Below are 15736 nucleotides of genomic sequence, written 5' to 3' on the forward strand. Positions count from 1 at the left end.
ATGGATATGCAGAAGGCAATGGATGTTTTGCCCACTTTGAGCCATTAAAATCAATGGAGAGTTCTGCTTCTGAATGGTTAGCATGACATATAACCCGTGTTTTGTACTCTGTAGAGTATGGCTATGAATCATTTCTGCAATCTCAAAACCTGAACAGAGAATAAGCATGAAAAATACGTTAAGTAAGCTTCATAAATAGACCAAACTTTGATACTGTGGACTGCTGAGTATCCTTATCTTCCAATGAAGTTAGTAGGTACAGGAAATAATAGGTACTTAAATGTTCAATTAATTGCAATATCCACTTATAAATCTCACTCTACATTATATCCCCTACAATTCAAAATATCAGTTAAAATATTTGTTAAAAGAAAATAAAGTATGAAGCAGCTCATAAATAATTTAGACTACATTCAGTTCTAGACTTTTGCAATCTTCTCTCAAAGTATTTGTGAGGCATAGCTCAGCAAATAAATAATTTATTATGGATTGTTTATTCAGTTCTGCCCTGAAAACTAATTCCAAACACAGATCAGTCCACTTATTGATGTGGTGTGAATTACTTGTATCTAACCTCAAGTGAAAATTCAGCTTGTCAGTCTTGTCCGTATTTTAGTATGTCATCTCGATTGATTTTTTTTATTGGGGGTATGCAGTTTGTTGCATCACAAAACTGAAGTTCATAAGATAAGGTAACTATTTTCCATGATTTTCCATGGGTCATTTTGCATGCAGCCCGCTTGCCAGACAACTTGTAAAAATAACAGAATTTGATCTGTAGACCCAATTCTAGCTCTCAGTTTGCTGCCTAAGGTAAAGAACAGTGCCCTCCTCTAGTCCTTCAGAAAGGAAAGGCCTTCTGAGTTGCCTAACTGCTATTTCAAGAGCAGTGACAGAGTACTGCTGCTTGATGGGGAAGGGAATTATGCTCTGCTTCTTGTTCAGGAGTGTTAAATGCACATAGAGTAGTACACCTTTTCTTCTGGTGGCAAAGCAAGTTAATTTATGTAGCCTAACCAAGGGTTTATCTGCCACAAACTGTATTGAGCATCACCAGAAAATGAGTAGAGTTGGAGGCCCAGAGCAAGATTTACTGAGTAGTAAGAATCCTACTTGCCTCTAGCCTAATTTGGATAGTCAAAAAACCCACAACCAACTCCCATCCAAATTTTTAACCTTGAGAGCAGCTTCTTGTGTCGCTTTATTCTGATGACTCAGGCTGACACTGTGCTGCAGATATGGCTGCTGCTCATTCTGATTTTTAATGATAAGATTCTACACCCAGGAATTTAGGCTTAGTGGAGTCTCAATCGGTAATATTTTCTATCAAAGGCAAATATCATCTTGCTCAGCTGAGACATTTCATGGGAGCATGACTAATTCAGACACTTTTTAATGCAGGGTTGTTCAACTGGTTGGCTACATGTTACTCCTGAAAGGCTAGCAAGTGGCTCATGGGTTCCCACCAGGCCACTACTCCTCCTGCCAACGGATCCTTCCATGGCTGCCAGGAAAGGGCTGGAGTGCCTGAGCTGCATGGCAAAGCCAAGTTGCCCACACTGCAGGAGGTTGGTTCATACAGCTGAGAGAGTGGGGGCAGATCTTATGTGTGTGGCACGGGGACCTGAGCTGAGCTGAGCTGAGCTGCTGCAGAGGAGGAGAGGCTGCCCATGAGGCTATGATGGGGAACTGGACAGGCCTCAGAGTGGGGGAATGGAGCCAGGGGAGTCCCAGCCCACCAGTACAGACAGCATATGGTCCCTGGGTCTGTGGCTCCTCTCTGGAGTGCAGCCCCCAGCTGCCTGGAAGTTAGACAGCTCTGTTTTAATGGCTAAATGCTGCCGACACTAAGCCAGAGAGAGTTGGATGCCACTTTGTAGACTAGAGAAATATTAGCAGCCAGCTAAGGTGGGTGAAAACATCTGGAAACAATGAGAGAATGAAATGATAAGAAACAATTGAGAAAAATATTGCACTGAATATATTATCAAAGCATACTGTTTTAATTTTTGTTTAGCCTGACAATAACTGAACCAGATTATCCTATTTTATATTTAGAAAATGTCACTCAGCAAATGCTCTAGATTGCTTGACTGTTTATTAAAATAGACCAAAAGCCAAAAGTCTCTGAGTAAATTAATAGTTTGTTTTTGCTAAGTAACTGTATTTGTGAACAAAACACAAAACTCTAACTTCTGTGTTTTGAATGTCGCAAATATTAAGATTAAACACTGGGCTCAGTTGAGTAATATTTTTGCTTGCCTTCATTTATACAAATTGCTCATTGAAGCCATTTACTTCACGTTAGCTCTTAACATGACTAATATTTTTAAAGCTTACTCCATGACTAAAACGAAAACAACAAAACAGGCCTATTACCATAATTTAACAGAAAACAGAACCATATTTTCATTATTTAGGAAAACATAATGTTATAAATACAGCTGTTTCTCATCCACAATTATATAAATAATAAACATGCTGCCAATCACAATAATTTCAATAGCTGGTTATATATAAGCAATATTACGATCTCACGAGGAATGGCCTGAGTTTTCATCGTTCATCTTTGCAGTTCTTATTCAGTGCCTTTGTCTTCATCTGAAAAATGAGGAACGGATTTCTTTGCGACAACATTGTCCAGTCTCTGTCCTTGCAGGTATGGGTTCACACTCTGAAAAATGTTTAAAAAAACCCAAAAACCAAATAAAAAAGATACTAATTATTAATGGGGAATTATACCCAACTAGCAATAATAGGAATATAAACAATTTTTACCTGTTGTGTAAACTGATAAATTGTTAGGAAACCAAACAGATCAGATAAACAGAAGTAACCAAGTCACTTCTTTCAGAAGTTCTGCGTTCTCCACTTGACCCGACTATTCTAAGTGTATTTTTCACTGCTTTAGCGACTTTAGTCCTTCACAGCCTACTGCCATTCTATGGAAAATTAGGGGCTCACCTCTACCAAACTAGATCAATAGTATATTGGGTGTTTTATCAGTAAAGACAAACAAATCAAACTCAGAAGGTTGCTCTCCACAGAAGCAGCTTGTGTGTGATCAGGTTAGTAAAAGTATATACAGCATTACATGTTGCAGCTTCACCAGTCTTTCAGGGTATACTAAGGGAAAGCTTATTTTGAAAGAATAATTGGCCTGGAAATATTCAGAGTTTCTCCCTGGGAGCTATTTCTTCTTCAAGGACTGGGAAAAAGAAATAGCTCAGGGGAATTAGCTTTACTAGTTTCAAGTCGGTCATTGTTTTTTTCCAAAATAAACTCTAGTGCAAGAAATAATGTATTCCACTAAAAAGAATAAAAGCTTTAGTTGTACTTACTCTGCAATGCAGAAAAATGAATGAGAGAATTTAACAAAATCTAAATAAAATGCCAGCATATTGGTTTCCTTCTGTTTTACTCAGAGCAAAGAGAAAGGGGGATTGACAATAAGCAGGATGCAGATCTCTGATTCTCAGCTGCATGACACCAGCATAAGTTAAAGATAGAAGGGCAAGCTTTTGCTACTGATGTAATGTCTCTCATGGATCTTATGCCGGTGGAGGGCTGACAGTCCTTCTCCTCATCAACAGTCCTTTTCAGACCCCTGCCTTTCCATGTGAACCAAATGGAGAGTCTGCTGCCAATCTTAAACTGGAAACAGTTCCTCCTCGACAAAGGAATACTACCAGGACAATCCTTGGCTATTTTGAGTTCACTTTGTGCTATACCAGGAGTATAAAACAAGTGTGGAGGCTCCATGAATCCAGCTGTGGAACTATCAGGACAGTGTAGTGGAGTAAAAAGTGTCTGGGATCAATTTTCAACTATTTACATTCTTCTGGCAGTATAAAGTAGCCTTATCATGAGCTTAAATATTAGTAAAATCCATTGTGAGGCCCTTTATAACCTCAGGTGAGTCATGGATCTGAATAAAACTTGGCAGCATGGCTTCTTATTTTCAATCAAAGATCTGTGACACCTGAAGACTGGAAACAGACGTTGCTTTTGTATCACCATGAACATTTTTATGGTGGCACAAAGGCCAAACAGACGGATGTCTATGTCTCTTGTCATGCCATAAATGCCCCTAACTATGGCTGTAACAATAGATAGCAATATAAACTTGTGCATCACCGAGCTCCAGGGCCTGACTATAGCCTGCTGTCCCAGTGCACTAGAATGTCATGGGGATAATGCTCAGAGTTCAGTCCCAGACTCCAATATCTTCCCCCTACCATGTGCAAGACCTGCAGGGGAACAGGCCCTGCAGAGGACCAGTGGCCATAGTCCTGACAACCAGCACCACCAGGGAAAGGAGCCTCCAGACTCCAGACACAAAACATTCCCAGTATGGCACAAGGCCCCATAGGTGGGGTACTGGTACTTGGTTGAAGACATCAGGGTTCATCAGTGGACCATGATGAGGCTGCATCCCCATTAGTGGAGCTAGCTCCTCCTGCACCCTCACAGCCCTCTCATGAGGACAGTGGGTCCTGTATCACCCACCTGTCCACCACATACAGTAAGACATCCCTGGATTCAGAATGAAGACCAGAAAGTTAGGGCATGGGACCTCCAAGCTCCCTTCCCTGCAAAGTTGCCTCCCAGTTTCCATGGAGGCTGCTGCTGCATTGGCAACCCCCTAGTTTCCTATCCACCCTTCCCAGTTACTTTGACCCTCCCCTATTCCTTCTCCCCCTTTTAATTTTGTAGAAGAGGGACTGTTTTTGAAAATGTTAACATCTATGGATTTCATTAAACCAAGTTATGTTTTACTACTGGAAGAAAGGTAAACTGAGGTACACCTCTTTCTCACACCATATTCCCCTGTGTCCAGATGCTTCCCTTGTCCAAGGCAAGTATTAAGCTGGCCAGGGCTTCCATCAGCCTGGATGTCTTGCAATGCCTGAAAGAAAATAATTTTTCCGTAAACCCTAAAGATGGGAAAACTGAAACAGGAATCACTTCAGATCCAGCCCCCTGTCTAAGGCTGGTGTTCAGCTAGCCAGGGCTTCCAATCCCCAGAGCCCCTCCCACCCTTACTTCCACATATCTACATGCCAGCTTATGTCCTCCATGCTGGTTGGTGCACCCTAAGCACTGATGCCCTGGCAAAGGTGGATGTGGTTTTCTCCTGTGCACTGTGCTTCCTCCACCCAGGCCCCATGTAATATTGGGCAACGGAAGCATCTGGGCAAGGGAATATGGTGCAGGAAAAAGATGTACCTCTTTTTATCTTTTTTCCAGTAGCAAAACATAACTTGATTTAATAAAATCCATAGATGTTAACATTTTCAAAAACAGTCCCTCTTTCTTTACCGTCCAACTACATTAAAAGGGGGAGAAGGGATAGGGGAGGGTCAAGGTCACTAGGAAGAGTGGATAGGAAACTGGGGGGTTCCCAATGCAGAAGTAGCCTCCATGGAAACTAGGAGGCAACTCTGTGGGAAGGGGAGCTTGGAAGTCCCATGCTCTAACTCCCCTGGCTTTGCAGGTGCTGTGGAGAACACAAGATAAAGCATCACAAATACTCCTTAGCCATATCCGGGTGTACACTGACCGAGACGCCTCCAGTGCACCCTGAGGTGGCCAAAGGTGCATTTGACAGTTATGTGGCACTTGCTGAGGCAGCAGTTGAAGTGTTCTTTTCTGCTGTCCAGGTGCCCTGTGTAGGGCTTCATGAGCCAGGGTAAGAGCGAGTAAGTAGGGTCCACAATGATAAGGGGTGGGATAAGAATTTAGAATATCTCTATGCTGGGGGCTCCAGGGGCATACTCTCTGTCCTCCATCATTTAGGGCACAGTGGAGTTGAAGAAGACTCTGGCACCATGATGCTGCCCAGTCAGCCACTGAAGATGTGGGTGAAGTGGCCACAGTGGTCTGTACAACAACACGAAGCAGGACAGAGAAGAAGACCTTATGGTTGACTAACTCCATGGAGTCTTGAGGTAGGCAGACAATGGCAATACACGTGCTGTTGATGGCCCCGATGCAGCTGGGAAAGCCCATCTGGGAGAATCCAGCAATGACCCTCAGTGACTTGCTATGTCAGATGACATGGTTCATTAGCATATCCTGCATGATCAAGCACACCTCTTGGACTGCTGCTCTGTCTATGGACTTCCCGATGCTGAACTGGTTGACAGTGCAATGGAGGCTGCGGAGAGATGCGAGTTTCCAAATGGTGGCCAGTGACAAGTATTGTTGGGGTCAGGGGTGGCTTTATACCAGTGTTCTGCTGCCTGATATAGCAGACCAACTAGGTAACAATGACAATGAAGGTGGCCCAACACATGTGAAAGTTCTGCAGCCATTGCTCAACATCTCAGGTGCCCAGAATGATCTGCTCCCAGTAGTCACTGCTCATCTTGCAGGCCAATCAACAGTCTGGAAGTGCTCCTAGACCACCCCAGACTTCATGGCCTCCATTAGGGTCTCATCTTCCTTGGCCATGTTTCATAGTTTTATAGTTGGTAGGGTCGGAAGGGACCTGAGCAGATCATTAAGTACGACCCCCTGCCATGGGCAGGAAAGAATGCTGGGGTCTAACGACCCCGGCTAGGTGATTGTCTAGCCTCCTTTTGAAGACCCGGGATAGGAGCGAGCACCGCTTCCCTTGGAAATTGGTTTGAGATCCTAGCCACCCTGACTGTGAAGTAGTGCCTCCTTATGTCTAGCCTGAATCTACTCTCAGTCAACTTATGGCCATTATTCCTTGTTACTCCCAGTAGTGCTTGGGGAAACAGGGACTCTCCCACTGCCTGCTGGTCCCCCTTGACAAGTTTATAGACAGCCACCAGATCCCCTCTCAACCTTTTCTTGTGAAGGCTGAACAGATTCAGGTCCCATAGCCTCTCCTTGTAGGGCCTGTCCTGCTGCCCCCTGATCATATGAGTAGCCCTCCTCTGGACCCTCTCGATCCTGCCCACATCCCTCCTGAAGTGCGACACCCAGAACTGGACGCAGTACTCCAACTTCAGCCTGACCAATGTTACATAGAGGGAGAGGATCACCTCCTTGGACCTGCTCGTGATGCATCTGTGGATGCATGACAAGGTGCGGTTATGCATCCCCACATTGGCGGAACCACGTTCATCTTGGAATCAATAGCGACTCCAAGATCCTTTTCTGCCTCTGTGATGACAAGAAGGGAGTTCCCCAGCCTGTAGGTATGGAATTTGTTGGCCAGATCCATGAGGCTTGATGGCCACAAGCATTGATAAGCAGTCTCACATGGAAGTACATGCCCTGGAGCCCTGTGCTGTGTGCCACCGTAAGCATCTCCTGGATCACCTCAAGACAGGCACAGGACATCTAGTCTCTGGTGAAAGGAGGAGTACAAGGAGGTGTTGGTGCAGCTCTTGGTTTCTACTAGAGGGGTAGGAGTGAACTGCAACATGCAGAAACAGTAACTGATATGATTGCTCTGGGGTTCATCTTTCAAAGCCTCACATCTGAGAGAGAGGAGACAGCCAGCCAATCAGTGCTTCCCCATGCACTCAGCTGCTCTCAGCACTCTGGCAGCCAAAAGTGCCCACCGAGGATGCTGGGATGTATTAAAGGGCCCCCCTGGCTCTAGGCCGTCAGCAGACTCTCAAATGTTTATAACGTTCTACTGGTAGGTTTTCCTACCAGGGGAACAAAACCGTGAGGCTTCTTGTGGTTTATTTGAACTTTTATGCATACCCAGTGGTAACTTTAAATCAAGACTCATTAAAAAAAGATGCATGTAAACAGATTTTTTGCATTTGTTTTATGCAGATCTATTCAATATTCATTTAGCAAAATTCAACTGTTACACAACTTTCTAGGAGTAATCATAAAATTCTTAGAAGACTTAATTGGTTTGTTTTCTGAGGGAGCTTACTTAGAAATGAGAAGAAAATGAGACTGCAAAAAGAATTCTTAAGAATTAATAAAACAGAAACCAAGATATAATGCAAAATTCTGTGTTGACATAAATCTCAGCTAACTCTGATGAAGTCAAAGTAATATTATAGTAGCCCTGAAGTATCTCCTTTCTCTCAAGCCAGATCAATAATATGGTCTGTAGTTTATCAGGACCATATTATTGATTATTTAGGGAAACAAAAACAAAACAACTCAATGGCAGAATCCAGTGATGACCTTTTCTGAGTTGCTGTGACAGATGACATGGTTCACTAGCATATTCTGCATGATCAAGCACACCTCCAGGACTGCTGCTCTGTCCATGGACTTCCTGATGCTGAACTGGTTGACAGTGGAATGAAGGCTGTGGAGAGATGCGAGCTTCCAAATGGTGGCTGGTGTCATGCTTTTTTGGGGTCAGGGGTGGCATGCAGTTTCTCTTGTGGACATAGGCCCAAACCCAACTGTGTCATTAGATGAAGAAGTAGCACTATATTACTAGTGTTGGCTGCATAAGCAGCATTTCAGGCCATTTGAGAGGATTTAAGATTCTATTCCCATGGTAAAGGCACATGATTATGTGTAAGTTGCAGAAAAACAACAGAAGAGCAGGTACCTCCCATTCTTCGGCCCAATAAGCTAGTTATTACAACACTTACTAGAGGAATGGGAGACCCAGGTTCCAGTCCTCACTTACACAGAAAGGGTTTGAACGTACATCTCCCTCTTCCTGGAAAAGTGTCCTAACAACCAACTCAGACTAGATATTGCCAAAAACAGCCTCCACCATCTTTTGAAGCTGAACCACTGGGCAGCCAAAAGGAAAAGATATGCAGGACCAGATGGAGAACTAGCCACAGTAAGGGAAAGACAGGGGCTTGGGTTCTTTGCCCCTCACATGGGGCAGAAGCTCACTCACTGCTGTCTGTCCATCCAATGACTGTTAAATGAAAACATGCAGAAATACCAGTGGGGCAAAGGCAGGGGCCAAAACCTTAAATCAACCTCCTTTCCAAAGCAGTATCCATCACAGAGTCATCCCTAAAATCAAGCCACTTGAAGTTTGCTGTTACTTTAAATAGAGTTCTCAGTGTATTTAAGAAAAGATTTTTTAGATTTTAGAGAAGGCAAATAAGCACAAATCTGAGTTCCCTTTTAAGTATCTCAGTGCTACTAACCTGTCTAAAGTTAGATCCCACTCCCCTCCCACACAACTCAACTTGCTCCTCTGAGCCTGCTCAGACAGAATCCATTATGCTCACTTCTGTTTTGTGGCAATCATATTCTGCTGGTGAAACCATGTACTTTTGCATAAACATACTTAGTAATGTTCTGTCTTTTACACTAATATTAACAGATGCTACATTCTAGGTCTTCAGCCTGAGAATTTGAACCTTCATCCCTTGCTTCCCAGTAGAATACATTAACCACCTGGTGATAGGCTAAAAGTGGTGGATACAAAGGACACACACCACTGCTGTTGAAGCTGGTCCACTTAGTAGCTCATGGAAATACATGTTTCCAAAAGCAAAACAAACCAAAAGATGCTTTGCTCTGTGGCTCAGTGAGACTAACATTGTCCTAAAAGGGAAGGAGCCCTGTGCGCCAGCCCCTGCTCTCTGTACTCAGCATTGTTTCTGTATTTGGCATTAAATAACCATTGAATAAATACATACAGACCCATAAGCTGGAGCCAGGTTCAGAAACCAGGACCCTCTGACTTCCAGAGCAGTGGCATCTCACTGAGCAATAATTCTTCTCATTTGCTTTTCTTCTGTCTCCACATATCTTCTCCTGTTGTGGACCAGAGGGGTGGAGGGTAGTGTTAGCCCTACCCCACTGTTTGGCAGATAGTGAACTTTATTGGGAAGTGGGAGATATAGATTCAAGCTTTCTTAAAGGCCTAGAATCCCCAGACAAAAGTCCCTTCCTCCTCTGGGCTAAAAGTTGGGAGGGCTGCCCTCCTACAGCTAGCATTCTGGGGACTGACTGACAAAATTAGGTGCTCTCCTGGGCAAAGCGTAAGTGGCTGCAGCAGGTCTTTCTGAGCATGCTCAGTAAGAGCATTTGAGTTAAGCTGATGCCGTTTATCTTTCTAATGTTAAGTGGGTAAATAGCACTTACTTAGGCCCCAGGCAGACATTACACTTAAGACACAGTTAACCAGTTAATCGCATTTTAAAGTGTAAACTAGCCACAAGTTCAGTAGATTAATGGCATAATAAAACAGGAAACCAGCTACCAAGTTATTACTCAAACTATATGTAAAAACTTTGTGGCTGATTTCCATTATGCTTTAATTTAAACATGTGACAGGGACTGCCCTAGGATTCAAGCTCCGGACAGTTCTGATCAGCTGATCCTGGGGAAGATTGGCATCGCTCTAGGCCTTGAGTTCCTGGGTGTTGCTGATCAGCTGACTGGCTGATAGGGACTGCCCAGGGGATTGAATCCCGGTGCAGATGACATCTCTGCCAGATGACAACAGATCATGGATTCTGCTGACAGTCAGCTGATCAGGACTGTTCCAAGACTTGAGTCCCAGGGCAGTCCCAATTAGCTGATGTTGACAGATTGGGACTGCCCCAGAACTTGAGCCCAGGGTGGTCCCAATAGGCTTACAATCAGCTGATTGTTAGCCAGATCTGGGGACCACACAAGGATTCATACTGGCTCCTGGGGCTCCCTGGATGATCCTAGACTCCTCCTGCATAGGCAATATGGCATGAATGAGATCTGCTCCCCAGTCATGCAATCATGTCTCCTGCCATGCATGTGTGGTATGGCAGGAGGCACAATTGTTGAGATTGCAAATCAGAGAAATCCCATCCCAGCAAATGAACATTTTAGCCACCTAAAGGGGGAGTTGGATTTGGGCATTAGAGCACATAGGATTTAGTAACCCTGTAAGTAACAAATGCAGCTAGGCTTTTTACATTATAGATGCACGCACACAGGCATGTGTCCACTCACGCGTACATATGCACACACTTGGCATGAAATTCATAAAGAGAATTATGCGTGGTTATGCTGAGCAGTCGAGTGCCTACCTTTAAGGCAGCTAGTGGTAAGATTCACAAACCCAAGTCAGGAACCTATGTTCCCTGTGTGATGGGCTAGCTGGCAGTGACTTAGCCCAGGGGTTTTGAAAGGGCAGAAGATGATTGGAGGACTTGGGATTCCCTTTCCTCACTAATCTGGTAATGATTTGGCCCAGGGGTTTTGAAGGGGTAAAAGATGATTGGAGAACTTGGGATTCCCTTTCCTCACCAATCAGGCCCCAGAGACTCACCCTCCATGTCCCCCTTGGGTCACCTGGAGGGGGATAAAAGGGGCAGCACAGCTGACTCAGGGGAGACCAGCGAGGGACCACAAGGCAGGAGATTCAAAGAGCTGGCAAGAGCTAGGCCAGCAGGGCAGGAGCAGTTGCCCCAGAAAAGCCTGAAGAAGTGGGACCTGCAGACAGCAGTTGGACCCTCAACAGTGCGGCATGCAGCCGGCAAGAGAGGCTCCCCGCTGGGCTCCAGAATCGCCTATGAGAGGCTGTGGCCAGCAGGAGGCTCCCCAGCTCTAGCAAGGATCTGAGCAGCAATCTGAGAGGTTCCCAGATCTGCTTCCAGCTCCTCCAGCAAGAGGCCAGGCAACTCGATATGAAGCCAGGGCTCCAGGAAGGTCAAAATCCCTAGCAGCCAAAAGTAGTGCCAGCACTGGTGGCTGTGTGGTAGTGTTTCTGCCTACCACATCAGAGATTTAAGTTCAAGCCCTAGCTTGGGTGAGTAAGCTAACAGAGAGAAAATCTTCTTGCAATAGAAAGGGGCTATTGTGTTTTCTCCCCCTCCAGGTACCTAGGCCCTATATTCCTTGTCATTTGACATTTTGTATCTTTTATATTTCACCAACCCATATTGTTTCTTCTGCTGTTTGTGTTTTACATGTTGGTTAACCCTGTCTTTTGTCAACTGGATCAATATGTCTATGACTGTAAGTGTCTAACCTTTGTTGAATCCTGCCCCCTCGGGGCATTGTAGTGTCCCCTATACCCCCTGGTTTATACTGATTATGTTCTCAGTATTGTTCTCTCATTAAAAGATATATGGTTAAGGCCCCAGTAGTGGTCTGGCTCTTCTCTATAGGGGGAGGAGAGTCCCTACACATCCCACAGCACTTGTGCACCTGCTCTGATCCCTTCAAATGAAGAGGGGGTACCTCTCGGAGTACCGCTTGGGTTACACCTGTAAAAGGGAAGCACAGATGCCTAGAAATGTGACTCATCACACCAAACAAGGAATGCCTAAGCTAGCCAATAGAAAGTGCAGAAGAGTGAGGTGGTACCTGAAATCCCACCTCTTTTTCAAACCTAGGTACCTGTAGACTACATCCTGATCTATACTAAAAAGCCATGCTGGCAAAACTCAAGTTTTCATGGTAAAAGTCTGCATGACAAATTCCCTCAAAAGTAGCAGAACCACTGCTGTTGTTACAGCCAGGTTTCATCATCTCTACCAACTGACAGAAGCTCTCCAACATTATATGGAAGTCAGTAGAAGGGACATAGAGACATTACCATGTTTCTGATGGGCCTTAGCAGTCCACTTAGTGCAAGCTCATAGTCAGCCACTCTGGATGTTGTTTTGGACTATGTTATCCACATTTTTTTAACATACTGGAAGCCAGTTTCTGCTTAAAAGTACCTGGCCATTTCAGAACTCCCCCATTTGCTGCTTCACCATCAAGCCTGAATTTCACACCTTCCCTGCCTGTGTACTTCCCTGCAGTACTGAAAGGAAAAACATGGCTCTAAGTGTTGCCTTATTGATAAAAGCACAAGCAAAAATAAAAAGTGCTCCCTGGCAAAACCCCGTTCTCTTCTGCCACAGACAGCTCTAGGGATTGCAAACCACCAGTTTTCATGCACTGAGATGATGTGGTGGGAGCAGTGCCTATGACAGCAGTGGAAGGAGAATATGCTCTGGCAGTTGCAGAAGGAACAGGAAGCCAGCAAGTGCATGCAGGGGCAGATGATACATATTGTCCAGTAGTAGGCAGGCATGCTACAGAAGCTCATTAATCTACACAGCCAGCATGCTGCATCCAGTCTCCTTCATCAGCCCTTGGAAAAATCCCACATGGGATGTCCTACTACAAGTGGTCTCTGCTGAAAATGGGACAAAAGCCACAAATGATAGGACATCCAGGACAGGTGTTTAAAATGAGGACTGTCCTGGTGAAAGCAAGATGTATGTTCACTATACTTTTTGCCTTACTCAGGTTGTGCACAATACAACAAAGCCACAACCATGACAGCCACATTTAGCTTGCTCATGTCCAGTTGATTCATAACTGACCAGAAGCAATCCGGGGTGGCCAAATTCCACACAGTGATCACCACTCCTCAACAGGTAAAGTTGCTATCATCTCCTGCTGCATCTGCTGCACAGGGACAAGCTTCACATGTGGATTGAGAAAAGGGGCCTTTCATATATAAAGTTTTACAGCCACTGCTGGTCATCTAAGGACAATTCAGTCTTACCACTCTGTGCCCAAAATTTTCACAAGCCACGGATTCCCAGCTATTAGCTGTGGGGATCCACATTTTGTCTACTGTCTACATTCTTTATCCAAAGAAGCCTAATACTACAGCAGTACCTTGTTTTCTTCCAGGTGGTACAGATATGTAAATATGATGTGCTTCATGAAGAGGAAGGACTCAATCATACGCTAAAGCTCTTTGGAACCTATGCTGATAGTGGAGGAAGCAACAACAGCTGATGGTGAGTATTTGAAAGATGGTGTATGCAGATAAAAAAGCCACAGTGAATAGAGAAAAATGCATGCTACATTGAAGATAATGCTCCCCTTTTCCTCCCCACCCTCATTTCTTAGTTCTCTTCCCTTTTATCCTGCAACACACTTGCTTGGAAGGCCAAAGACCAGTAAGATGATTTCTCATGGTGGGTTTGGTGACGGTGGCTGTTGTAAGACAACAGAATTGGGGACTCCACATTTTCTAGAGTAGGCCTGGGATTCACAGGCAAAAAAGAGGGTTGGCACCCATCTTTAGGACAACAATCTAATGTCTGGAGCACTATCATAGGAAGTGGGAGACTCAAGCCTTCCTCCATCTGTAGGGTTTCAAATCCACATCTCCCTCTCCAAGCGAAAGGGAATGTGTAGTTCCAGGGTTGGAGGTCTGGAGGTCTGGATTATGGTACCTGCTTCAGAGACTGTTTGTGCATTTTGATTAAAGAGTCACGGGAGTAAAACACAAACAGTCCTGGAAACAAGGACTAGACCCAGGACCCTACCTCTTGCCAGAGGAATGCCCACAAATGTTTCTTTTTTCTAGAAAGAAATGACAAACCTTTCTTTATTTGCTTTCTGTTTTTGTGGTCCCAAAAAATATTCCAGTATTGACATTTCTAGATGACACTTGTGTGGCTATGCTGCTTCCAGTTCTTGAGTTAACACATACACAGCATCTTTGCATGGTGCTACCATGACCTACTCTTTTCAGCTCTAGCCCCAAATGATTTATCTGAGGTCTCACAACCAATCTGATGCAAGGCAGGCAAATGGAAACTAGTCATCCAAGTCCCAGATTACTACTTGAGCCAGTAAAGCACCTGCTCCTCCCTGTTCATCTAGATATATATATTGAGCAAATGAGACAGTGCAAAGCTTTCTTTTCTTTTCTTTCTTAAGTAACTATTTCACTCATATGAACTTAAAGTGCTGTCCTACTTCATTTAAAAAAATTCCATATACCTGCTCCCAAAGTCACATCTGCTTACTGTACTGATTTAAGTTGGTACTTTATTTTCTTTTCTATTAGCACAGCAAAACCAACACAAATATAGAAGGAGGTGGATCCTATTCTGGACCCTGTAATAATCATTAGGACTGAGTACTAAATTCTGATTGCAGTATGTTTATTGCTGGCAATGTATGACTAGGAAAAACTCAACTTGTCTCCTCACTTCTTGGCAGAGACTGCAGGGTAAGAAGTTAGAAAAACAATCTTCATTTGTGTTTCACTTATTCCATATCAAGTCTGTTCAGTTTACAGTAAACCTGTAGCTCCTTGATGTCATAGTTTATGAAATAACTTTTCAGTGTAGACACACACTTTAATTGTAAAGCCCTATTTTCTTTTTGCACTAAATTCAAAATCTAACAACAGAGACTGTGACAAGGATAGAAGCAGTGAAAGCAGTGAGAGTTTAGCAAGATAGAGGGTGTAAAAATCCTACATGATGACTGTACATCTCTTTAAAAGGTCATCATCGGAAAGCATACCTATCCATCTGTGTATGTGAAACAGCCAGACCTAGAACCATGAGCTTGGTTCTCTTCTTACACTGCAGTAAATCTGGAGTAAGTTCACTGATATCACTAGAACTGGGACATGTAGTTAAAAGGCAGAATCTGAACCATGGGGATCTAGCATTAGCACTGGATTGACCTCATATCTGTTCAAGGGAAGAAATGTTTAAAACTTCAATTTGAAAGAAATTATCTTGGTTATTAAAAATAATTTCCAAAAAAGTAAAAAAGTTAATATGAAGGCTCTTAACATTGCTATATTTTATATTAAAGCTTTTCACCTGAACACATCTTCTGCATGTAATATACCAATATGCAATAAAATAAAATAAAATAAAATAAAATAAAATAAAATAGGTCGCTGTCACCCAGCTTCCCATCTAGGTCCCTAGAGAGCCAGGAGGGCTGCTGTGCATTCTTGCTGCCTTCCCTCCGTGTTGGAATAGATTTAGCTTGTGCATTGAGGATCGCTTCCTTGAGAAGCAACCACTCTTCTTGAACTCCCATCTCCCTGGGGTCA

At 43.9% G+C, this 15736-nt stretch overlaps 1 protein-coding gene across 1 annotated transcript in view; it reads right to left on the reverse strand.

The window, feature by feature from the left end:
- Positions 1 to 288: 288 nt before the first annotated feature.
- Positions 289 to 15736, reverse strand: part of SCG5 (secretogranin V) — a 66278-nt gene continuing 50830 nt past the window's right edge. The window contains exon 6 of the mRNA XM_019552005.1: positions 289 to 2674. Coding sequence (XP_019407550.1) covers positions 2579 to 2674 — 96 coding nt within the window. The 3' untranslated portion in view covers positions 289 to 2578. The remainder of the gene's footprint in view (positions 2675 to 15736) is intronic.

This window comes from Crocodylus porosus, unplaced genomic scaffold, assembly GCF_001723895.1.
Source record: "Crocodylus porosus isolate Cpor-Errol unplaced genomic scaffold, CroPor_comp1, whole genome shotgun sequence".
Classification (NCBI taxonomy): Eukaryota; Metazoa; Chordata; order Crocodylia; family Crocodylidae; genus Crocodylus; species Crocodylus porosus.